A 24,023-nucleotide genomic window follows, 5' to 3' on the forward strand; every position below is an offset into this window, starting at 1 on the left:
ACAGAATGGCAGGGTGGAAAGAAAACATAGGAGTTTATTGGAGATTGCTAGGGCTCTTAGGTTCCATGCTGGTCTTCCTATCAGATTTTGGGGTGATTGTGTTCTGGCTGCTACTTATTTGCTGAATAAGATTCCATCTTCTGTTCTACACTGGAAAAGTCCATTTGAGAAATTGATGGGTGTTAAACCTGATTATTCTTCTTTAAGGGTGTTTGGCTGTTTGTGTTATCCTGCACAAAAGTTGTCTGACAAGTTTGCAGCTCGTTCTAAGAGGTGTATTTTCTTAAGGTATCCTTATGCCCAGAAAGGATATAAGCTGTATGATTTGGATGCTAAGAAAATAGTTTTGAGCAGACATGTTCATTTTGTGGAAAATGTCTTTCCTTACAAAACATTATTCTCTGATAATGTTACTGATCCCTGTACTTTACCCTTACCATCTCTTATTTTTCCCTCTCCTCTTCCCATACCAATTCCACCACATTCTACACCTCAGATTTCACCACAAAATTCATCACAAAATCTTCACACAAATATTCTTTCAGATTCATCAAATGATGTTTCTGTTCCTGTTTTTGATGCAAATATGTCTTCTGATTCTTCTGCAGACACTAGTTCTTCTTCTAGTTCTGTTCCTTTTGTTCATGATCAACCTCAACCTGATAAACGACCTAGGCAAATGCCTAAGAAATTTGGTGATTATCATGTTACTTTACCAAAGTCTGTTCAGCCACAAACTTCAGATTCTGTTTCTCAAAGTTTCAATGCTTTTACAGAACCTACTCTTTCTTTTCTTGGTGCTGCTGATGCTTCTAGTCTGTCTAAGGTTCTTTCTGTTCAAGAACCTAGTTCTTATTTTGAAGCACAGGGTAAAGTTGAATGGGTTAAGGCAATGCAAGAAGAAATTGATGCCCTGGAAAGGAATGACACTTGGGAAGTTACAAGTTTACCTTCTGATAAGAAAGCTTTGGATTGTAAATGGTTTTATAAAACCAAATTTAAGCCTAATGGTGATGTTGAGAGATGCAAGGCAAGGTTGGTGGTTAGAGGTGATAGACAGATTAAAGGCAAAGACTATAAGCACTCTTTTAGTCCAGTTGCCAAGTTGACTACAGTTAGGGTTGTTCTTGCTCTAGCTGCAGCAAAGAATTGGGATGTGCAGCAATTGGACATCAACAATGCTTTTTTACATGGTTATATAGAAGAAGAAATATATATGAAACCACCTCTTGGCTATGAAAATGTGAAACCAGGGCAGGTTTTAAGGTTAAAGAGATCCCTTTATGGTCTCAAGCAAGCTTCCAGGCAGTGGAACAAGGAGTTGAGCAAATTTCTTGTTGATTTTGGTTTTGTTCAGTCTCATCAAGACTATTCACTACTACAAAAAATGGAATAGAGAACCGTTGAAATAGGCCTTATAGAACGCCTTAGAGGCGATCTTCTGCTAAGCGATGTGTAAAGTTTACAGAACAGGTATAGGAGGCGTTCTATATGCAAGGGAAAAGAGAACGGGTACAAGAGGCGTTCTATATGCAAGACATAACCGTTCTCTATCCTTTTTTTATGCTTATAAATAATAAATAAAAGAGAACGGTTAACACTGATAACAGTTCTCTTTGTTATATTTTTTTTTAAAAAAAATTATAAATTTTGGGAGATTGCATATATACTAATATACATTAGTAATCAATAAATCAAATTGAATTGAAGTTGTAAAAGTTGAAATCAAATGCCAAATTAAAACAAACTTTATTATCATATTCAATTAATTACATCTCATGCCTAAAAAAAAAAATTTACATCTCAAGTACTAGTATTGTTTCCCCTAAAAAAAAAAATAACTATCAATGTACTAGTATTGTTTCGGTGCTTCCCCTAAAAAAAATAAACAAATCAATTTTAGGCACCATTTAAGGAAAATAATAAACAAACTTTATTATCATATTCAATGTACAAATGCAGGTTGCGCTTTCACCAGCCTCAACAACCGGAGCACGTTCAACCAACCTCAACCACCGCAGCGCCTCCACCAACCTCAACCATTGAAGCTCCACCACGAATAGTTCACGCAAATAGTGAAGCCGCACCAAACACCCAAAATCATAGATGAAAAATCAGAATTTAACAAATCATAACATTAAAATCAATTGATAAAAGTTATAGATAAAAATTAACAACTGAGAATTAAACAACTTGCGACCATGAACAGAGCACAACAGAGATTCAATGGTTCGATCTTTCATACTAGACTTTCGCGCAGCAACTATATCGAAGTTGGGGTTGGAAAACAAGGCTCGTTGTTCTTCATAACATTAGCGGCGATGCGACGATATGGATTGGACAGTACACTTGTAAACAAAGGAAGACGACGACAGTGAGGAGGTCAATCGATCGGATGTCAGCTTGGAGTTTTTAGGCGCCATTGAAGGATGAAGGTAGAAGAGAAAGGAGTTAGAGGTTTTTTTTTTTTTTTTTGAAAAGAAGGAGTTAAAGTTTTAGAGGAGGAAAGAAGTGAAAGAAGAGGGGAACTTATGGATGAAGAATGATAGGTTGACGGCTATAAGAAGAAAGAGGAGTTAGGGTTAGAATTTTGGGCTTTTCATATGTTAGATTATTCTTTCTTATTTTTTAAAAAATAATATTAAGCATATAGAACGGTTAACTAAGAGGAGCGATCTATATTGTAATTGTAAAATATTTGGATATATCAGATAGAACGGTTAATTAAGAAATGCGTTCTATAAAATAAATTTACAATTTAATAAATATAATAAATAAATCAAATAGAACGGTTAACTTAGATGGACGTTCTATATTCTTCTGGAGAACGCCTGCCTTTGGTAACCGTTCTATATTTTGCGATCTCTAATCTAGTTTTTGGTGTAGTGATTCTATGTTTACTCATGCTTCTAATGGTCATTTCACTGTTCTTGTTGCCTATGTGGATGATCTTTTGATTGCTGGAAGTGATTCTTCTTTTATCTCTGAGGTGAAGCAAGCTTTACATTCTGCCTTTACAATCAAGGATTTGGGGCAGATCAAGTATTTTCTGGGTATAGAAATAACTAGAAGTAATGCTGGGATTATGTTGAATCAGAGGAAGTATGTCTTGGATATGTTAAGGGATTTAAATATGGAAAATTGCAAGCCTGCTACTTTTCCTTCACCTAAAGGGTTGTGTTTGAGCAAAGAGGAAGGTGATGTTTTGCAAGATCCTGAAGTATTCAGAAGACTTATAGGCAAATTGCTTTACTTGAATCTCACCAGGCCTGACATTTCTTACATAGTTCAGCAACTTAGTTAATTTCTAAGTGAGCCAAGGGTACCTCATTTTTTAGCAGCAACTCATGTGCTTCGATATCTGAAAGCCACCCTGAATCATGGCTTATTTTTTGCTGCAAATACAGAGTTGAAGTTATCTGCATATTGTGATGCAGATTGGGGAAATTGTTCAGACAGTGGCAGGTCCTTGACTGGTTACTGTGTTTTCTTAGGGAATTCTTTGATTTCCTGGAAAACCAAGAAACAGAAAGTGGTGTCTAAGAGCTCTACTGAGGCTGAATACAGGAGTATGAGCCATACAACTGATGAGATTGTTTGGGTTGATGTTTTGCTTAGTGATCTGCAAGTTGAGGTTCCTAAGCCAATCACTCTATTTTGTGATAATATTGCTGCTCAACATATTGCAGACAATCCATGTTTTCATGAAAGGACGAAGCATCTCAGAAGAAAGCATCACAAATTGGATGTTCATTATGTTAGGGAAAATGTTCAACTGGGCTTCATTACTACAGCTCGTGTTAGATCTACTTTACAACTTGCTGATCTTTTAACAAAACCTTTGGGCACTGATCAGCACAGATTTTTGTTGCAGAAGATTGGCATAGTTTGTCAGCCTCCTGTTCAAGATTGGTCTTGTTCTTCCCCAAGTCCATCTTGAGAGGGGGGTGTTGAGTTGGTTGCCAAGTTGGCAGTCAGTTGCCATGTTGGCAGCTTCATAACAGAATTCTGTTACTCTAACAGAATTCTGTTAAGCATGCCTTTTGTGCTGTATATTATATTTAACGCTTCTAGTATCTTCTTGTATGATTAGATGATGTGTATATATAGGTTGTAAAGTGGTTGAGATCATTTATGACATAATGAATACAATTACACAATTTTCCTCCAAAGTTTTTCTCTCAGATTTTCTCTAAATCTTCTTCTTCTTTCTGATTTCTTCTTCTTGATTTCAATCTTGCGATTTCACAGTTATTATTTGTCACGCTAACTTATGTTGTGAGTTGTCTAATTTTGTCATACATAGAGATCAAATAATAATTATTCTTTTTAAAAAAAAAAGAAGAAAAAAAGAAAGAAAAAGAGAAAAGAGGGACGATGATTAATGAATTAGCTCCACCATAAATCAAATATGGAATTTCATTTTGGAGAATTTAATTCATCATTACACTTGTTTAAAAGAGAAAATATAACTATGGTATCATATTGATTACATACTAATATAATGTAATAGAGGCATTTCCAAAATATAAAATTAGAGGAAAGTCTCTCTCTTTCACTATCTAATCTCCCTTCTAATTAAAGTTCTATTTCATGTTTAAATTAAACTAACTAAACTACTTGGGAAGAAGTGAGTATTCTTTTCTAATTGCTTTGTAGAAGGCATTTCACTCTATGCTCTAGAGATTATTATGTGGTTCAGTCTTATAATCGTATCCCATTATTATAGATAAATACCAACAATAATAAGTTGTCACGTAATACGTTGGCAACTTACTATTGTTTAGCACCACATTTAACATAATGGTCCTTAACCACACAAATTAAAATCCTTACTTTTCTATTATTTACTCCCTACGTCCCAAAATAAAAAATAAAAAAAAAAAAATTCCTCCTAGCAAGACCGAAACGAGGGTGGATGATAAGAATATTGGTGGTGGTGTTGCCCGTGGTCGTCACGACGAGAGCCACCACTAGGGTGGTTCTCCTTCTCAATCATCCATCGGAGATGAATAAAATCATCGACGGATATAGGGAGCCGCAAAGGACCGTCGAAATGATACCCGTAAACTTCTCTAGCACGGTCTAAAACACCAATGAATAAAGGGTGGTACAAGTACCAAATAGGAATAACAAATTTTTGTAATTGACATTTTTTAACATAATCTTGGTAAATTTTATTATGATTTATTCCATCATCTTCTAAACCAACTTGGACCGCCAAAAATCCCTTCTTCACCTTGATGTTGTTGTTGTTGCTTTTCTTATCGTCGTTTAGCATGATGAATGAGGTCGTTTTGAGGAGAGAGAAAGTGTAATTTAAGTGTATTTGTGTGTTTTAAAGTTGGTGGTGGTGGTACAAAGTTGTGACTAGTGAGAGTGTGATTTTCATGGTGAGGGAGGTGGTTATATATATATAGAAGGGAGGTGTTTCTTAAGGAAGGTTGGTGCAATTATATTAATTATTATTGTATATATTTGGGCTAATTATAAACCGAAGATTACACGCCTTAGTCATCAAGTACAACGTACATGTCATATTGTTATACTTCGTACATTTCGAAAATATCATATACTCTCGGTGTCTATTTTTTTAGTTACATTCGTCTTTATTTTCATCTCTTTTAAGCACGTAGTTTTATGAACATACTGGTAATAAACGAGTATAAGTAAATTCAAAATAAAATATTATGTCGTTGTAAACATTACATGCAAACCTCTCTAACCACCCGTACCTTTTAAAATTAACGGTAAATCATGTTAAACTATTTTAAAATGAGTTTATTTATGTTACGGTTTACCTAATTAATACTTGCAACACTCTAATCTCTATAGATTAAGTAGAGTTAGTTATTACAACATGATCTCACAATTGCTCATATCGAAACTTAATTGTTACAATAGTTTGTTACTCGTATTTACTTTGTTCCTTAAAAAAGAGCAATCTTTAAGAAACGGATAAAATACTGCTAAGGGTGGAATAGTAGAGAGGTATTTGACAAGAAATTGAGTTATATTTTTGGTTGTTGAGTGGGTGTCAGTTGGTACGGCATACGGAATAATAGTTAGGACACTTGGGACGGTGTCCCATGTTTTGAGGTGTAATACAGTATGTAAACATGTAATAGGATACCTTTTGGTGCGGTTTCTTTGGCCCTACTTGTACAGCCTTATACATAACTATAACGCTCCCTTTTCTCTCCAATTTTACATACAATGCCAATTACTCCGTATTTGGTTAGTTGATTCATTGATTGATTACTTGAATGCACCCCGATTTAATGTACGGAATATAAATGAGAACTATTTTATTTCCGTGTAATATAAATGTATGAGAAGTTATTTAAGAGAGCGTGTCTACTGTTCTAAAAGTACGAAGTAATACGATATAAGAAGGAATTTTAGAAGATTACAGTGAAAAGTTAGAAATTTATATTTTATTTGTTGTAAACCTTGTTCATGTATATGAATAGTATTGTGGCCTAATTGAAGCTTCTCAAGTAGGATGATATTCTACTATATATGATATGATCCTTCCATTTCTATAAAGTCAATTATGTGAAAGTATAATAATTGTACTTGATAGTCAACATTTTGGCCCATTATGAATAGAGTCAATCTCCTCCATATTCTAGATGTAGTATGCGTACTAACTTCCTCTACCAAGATGGGCAAGATCAATTGCATGTGTGCGTGCACAATTATCGCCAATTGATAATATGAGTCAAAGTTGAGTTGATTACATAGCTAGGTAGATCGATATTGCTTTTTTAAGAAGTCATCTTGACTGTGATTATTATTTTGTAAAAATTTCTAAACCAATAAATTAAATTCATATTGAAATGCATAATTTAGTACTCCAGAATTTACATTCATATTTTACATGTTATCTTATGTTTAATTTAGATTTACCGTTAAATGACCTAAACTCAATACCTTGAGAAAAATTTCACCTCCGTCACAAAACCTTATAATTATCTTATATAAATTCTACCGGGAATATTAAAATAGTGAAAGATAGGGTTTATCGTGCGCCACTTCTCATTTGTGAAAAGTCCCTCTTCAAGTCCTCAAAGTGTTTAATTAGCTTCTTAATCAATTTTGACTCCACATTACTTAAGCTTTGGACCTTAGAAAAATCAAATATAGTAATTAATAAAATTTTCACTTTAGCAAGATTAAAGAAATCAAAGATTTAAAAACACTTTCTAGAATGTAGTAGGTTGTTGTCATTTGGTTTGTCCATTGGTGCATATGATTCCATAATAACTAAAAACTTATAAATGTGGGCAGTTTTATTGGCTAAAACTTTTTATAAGTGGTGTGGTGGTGCCTTTTATGTGGACATGCATCACGGTAGTACTGGTTGTACTTGTTTGTGCTCTTTTTATGTCCTCCAACTTCATGCTTACTTGTATTATTTTACTTGCTACTTGCTATGTTAAACAAATCATTCATATCTTGTTTGTGTGTGATTTTGTATAGTTACTATTTTAAGTTATCCTTCCCTTTTTAATCCCATTGTGAAAAATAAAAGAAATTAAAGGGCTAATTATTTTTTATTACTGTGTAATTGGATAGATCAGTAACAATATTAAATCCAATCAAGATCATTTTTCTTTCTAAATAACTAATAAGTTCTTGTGAAACAAGTTCTGAATAAGCGATTAAGTTATATGGCTGCACGTATACTTTGGTGGTATAGGAATTGACAAAAGAGGAACGTGAAAGATTAGTACTTCCGCTTGTCTAATATGAAGTAAGTTTTTGGCTTAAATAATTACCATACATTGAAAAGTTCCTAGTTCTTAGCATTAATTAATTACCATACATAGAGAATTTTCTTTGCAACATTCGTAACTTAGTGACTTAACCTAATTTTATCATCCAATTAGGCTTATGAGAGTGAGGGATAGCTCAAGTGGTTAGAGCTTCCCTCCCGATTTCAGAAGATCCTGGGATCGATTCTCATTCCCGCCCTTGTGGCTCTCTAAACACCCAAAAAAAATCATCCAATTAGACTTATAAAATAACTCATTATTTCAGAGTATCTATCTATGAAAAATTAAGATACGAAGTATGGTACTTTCGTTTTTACGTAGATTATAAATTGTGGTTGTCAATTAGTTTCAATAAAAATAATTATTTTATTTAATAAGCAAACAAAAAAAAAAAAAAAATAAAAAAAAAAAAAAAAATCAGCATATAGATATCAGGTGAAGAAAATAAGGCATTATGATAATATATAATATCTTGTTAAAATTGTGGAGTCCTCTTCTATATCTCTCTTTTCTTACCTTTATTTATAGTTTTGTGTACTAGTGTGTACGTGATGATGATATAGAGTAGATGTTTATTGATTGCATCCTTGTAGAATATATCATTTATGAGTTAATTAATCATTAAGTAGTAGTGCTAAGGTATATGTCTCCTTACCTCTATAACAAAAGCTTAAAACTATTGTGTGGATTATCCACTTTTTAGAAATGGAATTAGGCATCTTATTCTTCAACTTTCAAAACTCATAAAATTTGCAAAAATGATTTTTTTTATTTGTAGTATGTATCAATTTTTAATCAACAAGCATTTGTTTTTATGTATAAAAAAAATAGTATATATGACAAGTAGTATTTGCATATATGAAAAAAAAAAAAAAAAAAAAAAAAAACTTATATGCATTAGCAAAATTCAACTTTAATGAATAAAAGGCTCAATTCACTAAATTAGTTAAAAAGAATCGGGCCTAAAATAAAGTTGTACAAGTAAGCCTTGTGTCATTACGTGACTTTCAAAGTAAATTTCGTAATTTGTGAATTGTCCACTAACAATGAATTATAACCTCATGTACACCTCAAAGGCTCAAACCAGCACAACACTACCATTTGTTAGAGTGCATAAAGTATGTATATCCAACATCATCTCCATCCACGGATGCTCCATAACTTATTGTCATCAAACTAAGCATTATTTCTACGCCACTACCAATATTATTGTCATCAAATTTTCCTAGTATATCTATGCCACTAAATATATAACTAAAACCACAAATTTTAATGAATATTGTCATTCATTCCATTTGTTCAAAAAATATCCCATAAGAATTAAGTTCGTATAATCTAACAAAGTATATTAGACTGTTTAACAAGATCCAATTGGCCATAACAGGAAATCAACAAGGGAATTGAAACTGTTTTACGGAGTTTGTTGGAGTATATCGATTTAAGGATGATTAATTATTTAATTAAACTTTTACTTTATTTTGGTGAGTCTCGTTAAGGGTTTTGGGTAAACTTATATTGATCGTTTATCAAAAGTTAAGCAGTCTAACCTTATTCAACCAAAGGCAAGCATTTTTATTGATGAATTGGTTTACTTCAAAAATAAAGAAAACCAAAAGGCTAGGGTTCGTTTGGCATTGCTATGGTTTTCTGTTTTTTGGTTTTTTGTTTTTTAAAAGCATATGATATATGTCCCATGATGAATCAAAAATTATTTAAACTTATTAAAATCATGATAATTTTGAAAACTGACAACAGAAAAGTGAAAACACCTTTTTATTGTTTCCTTTTTTGGTTTTAAAAAAACAAAAAACTGAAAATAAAAAATGACGCCAAACAAGCCCCTAGCTTTGGCAAGAATTTTCTAAGACCGGCCAATGAATAGGCCATATATATGACTACATAGCATTAGATAATTATTAGTATAATCATGGCTTATACGACTGTATCTTTGATTTTGTAACACTCTCTCTCTATATATATATATATATACGAGTAATACATTTGAAATAAGGGTTAGTTGGCTTAGAAGAGTAAGATTATTGAATAATAGCCAGGAAAAATGTGCACGCTTCCATTTGTTTTTCCCTGAAAAAGTCGTTGATAAGAGGACTATTTTAGCACGGCGTTATCTTATCGAGCATGAATGGCCAATCCAATCCTCAATTCTTTTAGTCAATAATTCAACATCCAACATATCATCTTTAATAAAACAAATAAAAATAATTACCCGTAATTTGTGCTCCAACTTTTCAAGACACCCCTATATAAGATATAACTCTCTCTACTATTATTCGATCATATTTGTTCAAATAGTAAGAAGTTAATTTTTTTTTTGAGGGGATAGTAAAAAGTCATTTAGAAACAACGGTAATGTGTCTAATTGAAATTAAAATTTCATATAATCACATAGGAATGTTCATAAGTCTAAAATTGTATCTAATCAGATCAAATCACAGGCAACCTAATTCGAAAATGCATGATGCAAAGACTAGTTAGATCGCATTGATTTTTTTCAGTCAAATTCAATTTGGTTCATTTTTTCTGATATAAACTAACTTTTGACCACCTATATAATCCCCAATTGATTTAAGGGTATGTTCTCTTCAACTTAATTCCAGTTTAGTTCAATTCAGCACCAATCAATTCACTTCAGTTCAGTTCAGTTAAATAAATCAGAATAGACTCTAAGTACATAATTGGGGTCTTATAATGAATTTTGACATCCACCAGTGGTATCGTAGAAAGTTCACCTAATTTAATCAATTAATGTGTATCTAGAAGTAGAAGTGAAATGAGTCTACACAACTTCTACCTCCTAGTACGGAATACTAAATATAAAAAAGTATAAAAATACAAGTCAAAAGTAGGATAGAATATCTTGAAATCCAGTACAGTACGGCTACCTAATATCCGTGCTAATCAATGGTACGTGACATCCTTCGACACCAAAGTAGTACTTACTCCACTTCATTAAAATTTTAAACAAAGTTGCATGCAAATCTTTCACTTAATTCAACAATTTCCAAAGGTGTTCGTTGAATTTTCCAATTTTAATTTTAAAGTGAGAAATATGCAAGTGGTACATGTGTCATTACCAAAAAGCACTTATACGACATTTCCTTTTTTGTTACAAGATTAAGATGTATTTGTATCTCATATATTACGATGGAATATTTGTTATCCATCGTTTTAACGTTTGCATGATACTTTAAAGATCCGATAATTGACATATATTCTCTCTCCCACAATATATTTTGTAACAAAGAAAAAAAGAAAAAAACTATTGGGTTGTGAAGTAAAATGAAAAAAAAGAAAAATGAAGTACTCCCTCCATTTTTAAATACTTGCTCAATTTCTTCATACGCGGAGTTTTAGGAGAAATTGAAAAAAGTAATAAAAAATTATATTGTAAAAAGCAAAACTAGTCAGTTGAGAGCATTGGATCGGAGGAGAGAAAATATGAAATTAATAAAATATGATTTATGTTGGGTCTACTAATTGAGAAAAATGAATTAAATATTGTACTTACAAAAGATTTTCAAATACGGAAATAGAGCAAAGCGGCCGAAAATAGAAAGTGGAGCAAGTATTTAAAAACAGAGGGAATAGTTAATTAATGATGATTTCAACAAGTAATTTTTACATAAGACACTTTTAATTGAAAAAAAATAATATCAATCTTGATTAAGGCCCTGTTCTCTTCACCTTAAAAAAAATAATATTAAGTAAAAATAATTTCAGTTTAGTAAAATTAAGTTCAGTTCAGTAAAAATAATTTCAGTTCGGTAAAAATAAGTTCAGTTCAGTAAAATACAGTTTTTTTAAAGAAGAATTATAATAGAAAATTAGTAAAAATAATTTCAGTTCAGCGAAAATAATTTCAGTTCAGTAAAATAATTTAAGTTCAGTAAATATAATTTAAATTCAGCAAATATAATTTTGTTTCAGTAAAAATAATTTCAGTTCAGCAAAAATAAGGTGAAGAGAACGGGGCCTAATTTTAATCGATAAAAATCAATTTCAATAAGTAAAAAATTGTTCTTAATTCATTTTTAAATTATTAAATAAGCAATTTCAATTCAAAAAATTATTCAATAAGCAATTTCAATTTAATAAACTTTCCCCAATAATCAAAATTCTAGAATATATAAAAAAAGAGTTGGTGGCTAAAGAAATACTTGTATGAAAGGTGCTTTCAAGAGAATCTACAATATACTCCATATATATCACATCTTTAAAGCTTCATCACATATCTTTTTGGTCCAACAGTCACTCATGTTTTTAGTTTTAGTGGAAAATGCTACGTGGTGGTACGTTATTTTGAGTCAAACTATATTAAGCCAATTTCAAATTAATGATGTCTAGATGCATGAAGACTAGATAGGTCACTTAATTATCTTACGCTAATTAATTCAATTCTTTTCTGTGACGTGCACTTATAATCTATGTTCAAGGAATTTTGCTTAGGATAAAGTAATATAGTACTTTGCATGATACCTAATCATGTTTTTAGTATACATTAATTTTCAAGAATTTCATGATGATAATTTTGAATTATTAGTGACAAGTATATGTTTGATTATATTTGCAACCTATTAGGAACTAACACACTTCTAAGTTATTTTTAAGGTGTCTCTCCTTTCCTTAAAAAGGAAGAATGGCTTAACGAGGTGTACGTACCTAGCTAATATCATGAATCTTGTTTAATTTTCTTAGTTGGCTTGAAATATTTATCAATCATTTTGATATATTCTAAATAAGGTATGAGATTATTTTTTTTTCGGCCTAGTCCGAATGTTATGAATCACAAGGGCATTTACATACAAATGAGAAAGGGAAATTCAATTCAAACGTGTGGCTGCCTTACATACATAATATGTAGCTGTAGGTATGCAGTACGTGTTTGCAATTAGGTCAAGATCTCATTAGTAGGTATGAAGTTTTATTTGTTAAAAAAAAATAAAAAAAATTATTCTTTATTTTAATGATAAGGGATTTAATACATCTACAAGACTTGATCGAAAAAAAATTTAGTCTAATTTTTCTATTTGGACCGAATTTTGAATGTATAAATCCATAACATAACATATATCTCAATATAATGCTCAAAATTTCAATTTTTATGGAAGTTAATCTATACTTAATTGATCGTTGTAACATCATTCTTCTCTACTTGATGTAGAACGTCAACTTTTCGTTCTAAATTTCTAATTTCCATTTGTATAATAAGCAACCAACTAACTAAGTTAAAAATTCCGATTCATAGAAAAAAACTTTTTTTTTTTTTTTTTTTTTTTTTTTTTTGGGTGTTCTATCCGGTTCACCCTATGGGCTAATCCGAATTCGGGATCAGTTATGGGTGGTTAGGTTTCAGTCTCCTTCTAATTGTTATTGTGGGGGATCGAACACGAGTACTCCCTACCAAGTGTAGTCCCAATCATCACTACACCAACAACCAATTGGTTATCCATAGAAAAAACTTAACTTACCGTATGTGCTAGGAGCTTTAATTTGCAATATAGCTTAAAGCATTAAGATGGACAATTATTTATACCTTAAAAGTATCTTGTTAGTTATATTTCACGATGAATGGTATTGCTTATAAGTTTAAAAATTATACATGTGAAGTTATTTTATATTGCTTGTAATAAGTTTTGGTGCAAACGTAAAGGAGAGCTTCTCGTTTAGCTTCATTTGTGGAGTTAGCTTTAACCGCCTTGATTAGCAACAACTATCATGTGAGCAAAAACTAGGATATGTTTTAACGGCTATTTTTGTTTAGCTTGCACATACTTTTTATGTTTACCGTTTTTTATTTTTATTTTTTACAAAATATTTACCATTTATGTATGAGAAATGGACACTTATTATGTTAATAAGCATCATCTTAAGTGTCTTAAAAAAAAAAAAAGTAAGGTTTGCACTAGTTATGATAGGGGTGTCCATTCGGTTTGGATTTAGAGTCTGTTCACTTCAGCTTAATTTCATTTCAGCTCTAATCAGTTCAGTTCAGCTCCAATCAGATCAGTTCAGCTCCAATCAGATCAGTTCAGCTCCTAATTTCCTTCTCTCATAAAATATTCATTTCAGCTTTATTCAGTTCAGTTCAGTTCAATTCAGCTCCAATCAGTTCTGTTCAGCTCCAATCAGCTCAATTCAGTGAATGTGAATAGACCCTTAGTCCAAATCTGATCCAATCCGCAATATAATTCGATTTCCAATTTTTCAATCCGATCCGATACGAACTTCTCTCCCAATCCAATCCGAAAATCCGAATTATAATGCAATATTATTTAGCGCCTAATATGATTATAAACATAAAGCTTTAATATAAATACAAGCTTTCAAAATCATGATTAAAATAAATAGTTCAACATCAAGTCATTAATTAATTAATACAAAGTCTCCCTAATTTATTTTATGTAGTAGTAAGTATTTGAACTAAACTTCAAAAAACAAATAAATTCCTATTTTTACAAGCTTAATTTTACAATTCGGTTTTCGGTTTGGATTGGATCCAATCAGGATCAATCCGATCCAATTCGAAAATTTGAATTTTCAAAAAATCTCAATCCGATCCGATCCGATTTAAAGTTTGAATTCGATCCGAATTGTTAATTCGGTTTGGATTGGATTGGATTTCGGTTTTAATCCGAATTATGGACACCCCTAAGTTATTATGTGTGCTTAATATTACTTGTGTACAGATTTATTAATTCTACTTAGTATATTTTTTTTGTATTTTGGATATCGCATACATAATATCAATACTATATACTAAAAGAGAGATCGAAGTGACACATGTCATCTCCTGGTTAAATTTTTTCCCTCCAAAATGACTTTTTATATACTTCGTATGTATTATTGATTGTATATATAAACATATATATCTATTTTGGCAAAGATCGTGCGGTGCACGAGATCTAAGCTAGTTATGTGTAATTGGTCTTTGGTGGTCCCGTTGAATAAATTAATAGGCAAATAATAGCCTCCAAATTTCAAAACTTTTGAGTCTGCCATTATTCTTATGAAAATACTCCGTAATTCACTTGTTTTTTTTTTTTTTCTTCTTCATGGAATCCGTAACTCACTTGTTAAAGGTGGGTAGCTAGTTCAAAATCATTGAAAGGAATTTAAGTTTTACTTATTTTTCTACTTCGTGTAAGAAAGATAGTGAATAACTTGACTAGAATCTTAGGTTTAGATCGATACTCAATTAAATATAGTATGATATGAAATGGTATAAATGTATAATCTAATTATATGTACAGTAGTTTTATTTTCTGCGCCATACATAAATTGACAACACGATTCCTCCAATTTTATACTAAATAATTAAATAAAGCAGCAATATTATTTGTTAAACATGTCCAACGAAAGATTGGAAGAAGTACATTAAATTGAACCGTCTAACATTATTATCTTCCTGTCTAAAAGAATAAGCTATCCATATAACCTTTCTAATCGATAAGGCTTGAATCCTATGTGGTTACCATTATCAAGAAATATTTGTTACAAACATACCATAAAAATTGAATTCAAAGTCGGACTAAAAGATATATAAATAATATAATATATGGATCACATATATCCCTTAGATAATATATGCATGACGACCTTATATTATTAGCAATTCAATTTAGATGCCGCATGCTTGTATTTAATGTAGTAAATGTACAAAAATAATAATGTTAATGCGGTTATTTTCAAAAAAATAAAAATAAATAATAATGTTAATGCGGTTGCATTGTTACATTTTAGATTAAAATAAACCATATTAGAGGTCAATAGATCTGATCCAGTTACCTGCATTTGGTGGATCAGTTCTTGGATCATGATCAAATCCATTTTTTGGATAAGCCCCAATTTATAAGTGGTAGAATAAAAGCTTCTAAGAATTGACATTTACGTGCATGAGATCACTAACTACTAGCTCATTCACTCTTCTGCAAACTTTTTGGATAAACTTTGCCTTGTATCTATAACAAATATAAATATCCGTGTTTATCTAATCTGAATTGTTTTACAATGCTCGTAAAAAATTGTCACATTTCGTAAAATAATAAAAATAGTCCGTGATTAAAAAAAACCACAAAGTTATATTCTTTACAGATTACAAAGGAACTATTAGAATAATGCAACAACTAAATTTCAACGAGGGAGCACATAGCTTTTTGATAATTTTTGCTGGTTTATTTGCAAAAAAGTGGTAATTGAGGAATTTAAGGGTGGAATAAAAAAAAATAAATAAAAAAATTACAAGTGGTCCAATTTAAAACAGAAGCTTCGAATTTTTCAATTTTAAATCCACATATTTCTCAGATGGGTTAATTGAGTGTTGTGCCTATCAGATAGATAGGGATAGTAGGAATACATTCGCCTCCAAAGTTGGCAGTTGTTTTTGACTACTCAACCATAACGAAAAGAGCTAATTCACCCACTAGCCTTTCCTAAACACCTGTGTTAAGGCCAAACACTAGCAGTCTAGCATGATGCAAGCTTGGATAGCTACATCTTTGCTTTACGTGAATACGCATTTTCCATCCTTAACCCGTGTCAACCGTGTGTAGTTTAACACGCTATTATATACGAAGTATTTTTTTTCATATATTGAATTGTCCATGCTCTAGCAACTAGAGCACATGGAGATTAAAAATGTGAGAAGATATAATTTTACACTCGGGTGTAGCATGAACACCTTGATTTTATATATACATCTATCTTAGTTCTCCTTGTACTTTCGAAGGGAGTATAATATTATATTGCTAGGCTAAATTAATCGGACGCAAATAATAATCTCGGGGTTTTTAATGGATCTAGGCCTAATCATCTTGATATAAAGTCATTAGATAAATATGGGCACCTTGCCTTCAATTTTTTTTGCCTTTTAGGCACTTAACTCAGTTCTATATATATACCATATATACATTGCATATGTAGCTTGAGCCCATCATTTCCGCCTGATGCATCTAGTCAGGCCATGAGTCCAAAAAAAGAAAGCTCAACCTCGAACTAATCGAGCCATATTAGTCTATCTGATCTAAGACTACATCATGACATGAGACTGTTCTTATAATACAATCGGTTGTACTATGAATGCTTTAGTTTTCTTGCTCCTTCGAATATCGAGGATTAAGCCTAATATTTGGTTCTCTGTAGAAAATTCCTCAGTGTATATTTCAATGAATGAAGCATACAAACAAGAGAATTTTCCCTTGTTTTGCTGATTGAACAATTGGATTAGCTTTACAATTGTTTGACCCAGTTACACAAAAACATTTCCCCATATTTCCGAACAGCTTAATATATAAATGAGATATTTCTCATCAAAAAGACATTATTTAGTGAAATTTATCACATTCTTTTTTAAACAAACAATCATAAGTCCGCACCAGAAGGCTGAGATTCAAACATTGTAGCTAGCCTAACAAATGAGAGAACAATCTAATAATTAATTTTTGTCATTGTATCAAAGATGTATATAATTAGCTTTAAACTTCGATTTAGTAGGTGTAGCCCTTGACGAACATTCCCTTCTGTGCTTCATCACTCTCACCCTCGTCAGAGTATCTCCCAAGTTGGGCAAGGGAGTTTGCCTTGGCGCGAGCCAAAAGAGCTTTCTGAGCTGGTTCTACATTCCAAGGACGTCCTTTCCATGTCTTAAGCACGCTGTTTTGTAAAGCACGAGCATAAGAGAAAGAGACATGCCATGGGTTTGGGCTCTGATTCATCGCGTTGAGGTTTAAGGTGGCTTCCACTTCAGACTGTCCTCCGGACAAAAACTAAGAAGAAGTAGAACATGATTTTGTTATTCTTAGAACATAGAAAGACACCAAAGAAGACTATTACTGTTTTCTTGTATCCGAATTTTAATCATCAGCATTGAACATTCAAAATTAATCGTTTGAGTAGCCTATATATGTTATGTTTTTAAACACGATAAGAGTATGCGCAAACATACCATGATTCCAGGAACAGCAGGAGGCACTCTTCTCCTAAGCATTTGAAGGGTAAATTTAGCAATGGTCTCAGGAGAAGCCTTCTCTTTGTATTCAGCTCCAGGCGTTACCATGCTAGGCTTGAGAAGTATTCCTTCAAACATAACATTGTTTTGAGCCAAGTAGTAAAAGACTTCAGACCATACTCGTTCTGCCACATCAAGTGTCCTCTCAATTGGATGATCACCATCAAGAAGGATCTCCGGTTCCACTATGGGGACAAGACCACTGTCCTGAGAGAATTATAACATACACAAACATCAGGAAGACATGTACACATTATAAGCAGTATGGAAGGTTAAGGACCAAACACTAATTTTCTAGCGTGCCATTGTATGTTTTCAGAATACATATAGAAGAAATCTAGCTTCAAAGTTACTTGGGAAGTTATAATCATCAAAGATAGTTACAGACACTTAGCTCACCTGGCTTATGGTTCACTCAGAGCAAGCGTTTATAAAACTCATAATTTACCTACGGCATATTTGAAGACAGTCCACAACTAGATAGCACTGTACATCCCTTCACTAAAGTGTAGGATAGTTCAGATTAGGATACTGACTACCAACAACAATAAGGATTGTGTGGAATATGGAAAGGACACTAAAATAGAAAGTATTTATCCTCATGGAATACAGAACACTGGTCCATAACTATTTCCTATAGTCACGGCCACACATACTACTTCAAAATGTCTGAAAAAAAGCTGTCACGCTATATACTACTGTAATGATCTGTGTTTGAATTCTTCAAAATAACAATAGGGAGACTGTCACGGTAATGAGTAATCCTATTCTCCTAAAGTCAGGACAAAGAAAATTTGGATCACAACTGATCCATAAATCAAATTGGTTCATTGATTCAGCATTCACTTAAGATGCAGCACATTGGAAATTCAAGTTCAGTGCTATGCAGCAAGGATCCAACTAGCAATCTTTTCATACCTACTTTCCGGTGTACTAAAAGTCTAAAAAGTGTTCATTTCATTTCAACACATTGATCAAGCTTGTGCCTAAGAACTAACAGAATCAGAGACATCATATGCTTATATGACTTAAGATGTCAGTGCTTATTGAACTCATATGTCGCAGAATGAATCCAACTGATCCTATAATTCATCAAACATTATGAAAAATTAGGGTACGGGTGTGCATATTGTTAAGTCTTGATCCTATAAACATCAAGGCCTTGAAGGCTGGAACAGAGACAATCACCAGCACCACCTACTTTATTTGAAGCTTAAATTTGTACCTGAGAGATAGCAGCATAACGAGCAAGTCCCCAAGCAGCTTCCTTGACCGCCAAAGCAGAAGGTCCACATGGAATACTAACAACTGTACGCCTACATTTGTGATACGAATTTCATGGCTTAGTAAATATTAATGATATCTCTGTAGTTCTAACTAACGGAGGAAAGCAAAGGAAAGAAATTATCACAGGTCAAATGCATCTAAAATTGGCTTACCATTTTGCAAAACGAGCACCCTGTTTATAGTACTCAGCAGATCTTGACGCCAACCCATCTAAACCTTGGCACCAAGATTCATTATACGAACCTGGCAGAGGAGACAAACCCTGGAAATGAAAGAGTGACATACACGATTTTAGAAGGTTATCTTTCATTGAGCATTATTCACCAACACCTAGCAACTGTCAAAATGTGCAAGACGTGTAACAATGACATACCTTGTCGACTTTAATGCCAGGAACAATATTCTCATCACGTAAGCAGTCGACAAATTTCTTCCCATCTGTTGTAGACTGGTAAAGTGTTTCCTCGAACATAATAGCACCAGAAATATACTCACCAAGGCCGGGGGTTGTCAGTAGAAGCTGCCTATAAATCTGACGATTCTCTTCTGTGTTATCTAAGCCAATTGATGCCAATCTCTTCCCACAAGTTGCATTTGATTCATCGATGGCAAGGATGCCACGTCCAGGAGAGGCAATAGTTTTCTGCACAGTCAACTCAGAAATCAATAGCAGTTTGAATAAAAACCAGAGCTATCTACTAGTGTCATTACTCGTTAGGCCAAGAAAAGCAGCATGAGACTTGCATATACAAATTGCTGATTCAGGTGAAAACAATTACCACAAGATATATTTATATAGAAAGAGTAAACATATTTTAAGATTACAAGCATCCCACCAGATAACCCCAAACAAAAGGTGTCCTCAAGATGTAAGATCAAGGGAGCAATCATACCAACAACGTGGATCAATCGAAAAATGTAAACAATCAGGTTCATCAGGTATATTAAACTGTCAATGTATCACCACAAAAACGCAAAAGATTGCAAAGAAAAGGAGAGGGGATGAAATTATGCCATTCCAATTCAATTCGACTTTCTGCTGTTGGATACTTAACTAGCAGTCTAGCAGACACAGGACATAAATCTGTACACTTGCAATTAGGCCAAAAAATCACAGATTGTTCAGAAAATAGCAAAGACTCACCCATGGACTATCCATACATTATAATTTCAGTCCATATGTTCATTGTTCCATAAACCCTTTATTCCAAATTAATAGTCCTTAATCATTATACAATTTAGGATTTCCTGAAACTTAATCTGTCAAACAGTTATGTGCTTATGTCTATGATCAGATTGTCCTTCCATGAAAATTGGAAATCGGAATAACATGATAAATAACTGACAGAGTGAGGCAGCAAGCTGCTGTCACAGCAACAAACCCTGAATTTAGGGGGACAGATCTAAAGAAGACCCCTAGATATCATCAACAGTAAGAATTATGGACCCATTTTCAGCACCAAATTTACAAAATTTACGCAGCAACCATACATATATTTTAACTTAAGCAATCCAATATCAAGTGATCAGTATTCAGTACATATAATAATTAAAATGAAGATCATGCTAGGCAAAAAAATACAAAAACTACAAATGAGATGAAAAACATACAGCAGTCTTTACAAGCTCATCAGTATAAGAGCTTGAACTGGCACGGATTGGCATGGAAACTCGGCAAGTTGTAAAGAGTGTCGATGATCCGACATGGGAATTGAAGGACTGTTGTCCCATCCATTGTGATGATGCTCCATTAAGCTTTACTAAACCTGTAGATGCCATCGTTGATCTCTCTACCACCTCTCTTAGTCAACTTTTGCTAGAAATAATGCCAAAAAAGTCTTTGAGAACAAAGTTAGAATTTAGGTGCCAAATTTTGACTATGATATATATATATATATATCAATCATGAAGCATGTGTGACAACAAGAAAAGTAGTTAATCATAATTCATCAATTCAACAACCATAAGGTCCAATACAAATCTACAGTGGTTGGTACCATAAGGTGCCAAAATTAGAGGATTAATGTAAAACTCAACCCACTAAAATTCGACAACTAAGTTGGTAAAGTCTTTCGGGTAGAACTATCTTATTCAAAACCCATCTTTATCACATGAATTATCATATGTATCCTCTTAGTTACGAAATGAATTATCACGAAATGAACTTAAATTATGTACCCTCTTAGGTACGAAATGAATTATCACGAAATTGAAACGGGTAATGTAACAATTTAATATGAAAATAACATTTGTATTAGTATTAGAAGTTTACAACCACCTAAGTCGTAACACCCACCTAATAAAAAGAGACCAAAAAGGACAACCATACCATTACACAAGCACCCACTAAAACCAACAGTGAAAAAGGCATCTCCATTTAATAAAGTTTAATTTTTTTTTGTCTACAGCAGAATCAATCTTTATTCTCCAGTAATACCAAGACAATTATTATAAAACAAAAATCCAAAAATAATGAGTATTTATTGTACAATTAAAAGTGTGAAAATTAATGTCTAAAAATAATTGAATTAATCAATAAATTCAGAATTAAATTAAAGGAAAGGAAATTGGCTTACAGTACATGGAGGCGAATTACAGAAGAAGAGAGCTCCAATTTTTTTTTAACGAAGTAGTATATTTTTTCGATAAAATAATGGGAAAAAAATTCTCTAAATTAGTTTGAGTGTTAAAATCACATTAATGAAAATTGACCTTCACCAACCCAGAAAAAGGTCCTGTTTGATGTGCTACGAAGTATAAAACTATAAAAGTACTCGTATAGGGTACATCTGTAGAATTTTTTACAGAGTATTTTTTATTTTTTGTTTGATAAAACAGAAATTTATTTCATGTTTAGCCAAAATTAGAAAATTTTCAAGTATTTTCACTTGTTGCATATTTTTGGTAATTGACTTTCCCTCTGATGAATTATTTTGGCTATTTCCTCGTTTCATTAATTAGGGTCGGTTTCAATTTATTAAAAACAATTAAACTGAACTGAATTTAATAGAGCTAAAATGAATTGTTTATGAGGTAAAGAAACTAAGAACTAAACTGATTAGAGCTGAACTAAAATTAAGCTGAACAGATTAGCTCTTAGTGTTGCTTTTTTTTTCAAAGAATTTGGTTTTTTTTTTTTTTAATACAATTATGAGATATCGAAAATGTCGTGAGATATTTTCCGTATTGATAATAATAAAATATTTAGGTTTATTTATGTTAAGATATTATTTAGTAAATATATCTTTAGGATTTATAGTTAAGGTGATATATATACTTTAGGAAGATTATTTTCTATCTTATGATGTTAGGTTTTGTATAAATATTTTACCTATTAATGAATAATAATTACGGCATTCTATTATCTTTTTTCACCCAAATTTGTCAAATGCTAAGGCCCCGTTCACTGCTGAACTTAAATTATTTTTACTGAACTGAAATTAATTTTACTGAATTGAAATTATTTTTGCTGAACTGAAATTATTTTTACTGATTTTCTATTAAATAACTTTACTGGTTTTTACTGAACTGAAATTATTTTTGCATAACTGAACTTATTTTTACTAAACTGAAATTATTTTTATTGAATTGAATTTATTTTTACTGTGAAGTGAACAAGGCCTTAGTTATTTTATTTTTTTTCTTGAAAGTCAATTTTCATTTCACACTTGTCAATATATTATTCCAGTTACAAATTTCTTTAAGTTCAATTAGTAAAATTTATATATAAAAAAATGTATATTATGAACATAAATTGTTAAAGCCGGTTAAAGTGACATATGTGAATAGTGTAAAAGTAACACGTGAATAGTGTAAATGTCAAAATGTTGTAAGTAAATAAAAATAAAATAAAAAAAGTAGTTATTGTACATTTAAAAGCATTTGCTTTAAATTTCTTAAACATATACTATAATGATAGTATAAAATATTAGGAGTAACATAGAAACATTACATTAATTAAATTAATACTTGTACAAAAAATTAAAGGTATATTTTTTAGATATATTATATAGATATCATACTCCTTAAGAGTTGACTTATACAATAAAGATAGAGATATGTATAATAGAATTTGATTATTGTTATGGTTTGTTGATAATAATACTTGTTTAAAAGTTATAATTAGTTATATAAAGTTGTTAATGCCTTAACTGGTTATTGTTTGTTAGTAGTAATGCTTGTTTTAAAGTTATAATTAGTTATATGAAGCTGTTCTGGTTATTTCTAATTTTTTTTAATGAAGTAGAAATATAAATGTGTGTCATCGCCCGTACATGCCGTGATGGAGGGGTGGGCAAAAAAACCATATCCGTGTATCCGTTTACCGCAACTGTTGACCGGTATAACCGACTCATTTAAACGGTTACGGTTAACCGAACCGTTAAATATAATAGTTAACAGTTACGGTTATAATTTTAAGCAAACGGTTAACCATCGGTTAACCGTTAAAATAAATATATATGTTTTTATTTAATTTTTTAGGGAAAATATATAATGAATCAATGGTGTAATTTGATCTTTTAGGTTGCTAGTCTGCCAATATGTCATGGTCTCAATTTGAAGATGCTAATTTAATACGTATAATATCATTAGATTGTATGTCTTGTTATGCTTTAAAATAACTTACTCGTAGTAATTAAAATTTTGTAATGTATTTGATTTATCAAAGTGTACTCTTAATTGAAACATGAATTTTATTGTTTATTTTAAAGTTTGAATTAAAATGCAATGTTGATTTTAAATTTATTAAACGGGTAGCGGTTAACCTGTAACCGCACCGTTAAGGAACGGTTGCTTTTTAACGGTACGATTACGGTTCGTATTTTTGAGTAACCGATATAACGGTTAACTGTACCGTTAAGGCTAAACGGTACGATTAACCTATTGTGTCCAGCCCTAAATGATAGTTGATACTAGCTACCCTATTATCT

General features: G+C 31.9%; 1 protein-coding gene across 1 annotated transcript; it reads right to left on the reverse strand.

Moving 5' to 3' along the window:
• Positions 1–17,051: 17,051 nt before the first annotated feature.
• LOC145576108 (fructose-bisphosphate aldolase 3, chloroplastic-like) lies at positions 17,052–20,960 on the reverse strand. The gene is made up of 6 exons (XM_081633896.1): positions 20,704–20,960; positions 19,466–19,735; positions 19,245–19,354; positions 19,031–19,121; positions 17,743–18,012; positions 17,052–17,563 (listed from the first exon to the last, which is right to left on the reverse strand). The coding sequence occupies exons 1-6, from the start codon at positions 20,869–20,871 to the stop codon at positions 17,285–17,287; spliced, it is 1,188 nt and encodes a 395-aa protein (XP_081490022.1). The 5' UTR covers positions 20,872–20,960; the 3' UTR covers positions 17,052–17,284.
• Positions 20,961–24,023: the final 3,063 nt, after the last annotated feature.

This window comes from Chenopodium album, chromosome 13 (assembly GCF_948465745.1).
Source record: "Chenopodium album chromosome 13, dcCheAlbu1.1, whole genome shotgun sequence".
Classification (NCBI taxonomy): domain Eukaryota; kingdom Viridiplantae; phylum Streptophyta; class Magnoliopsida; order Caryophyllales; family Amaranthaceae; genus Chenopodium; species Chenopodium album.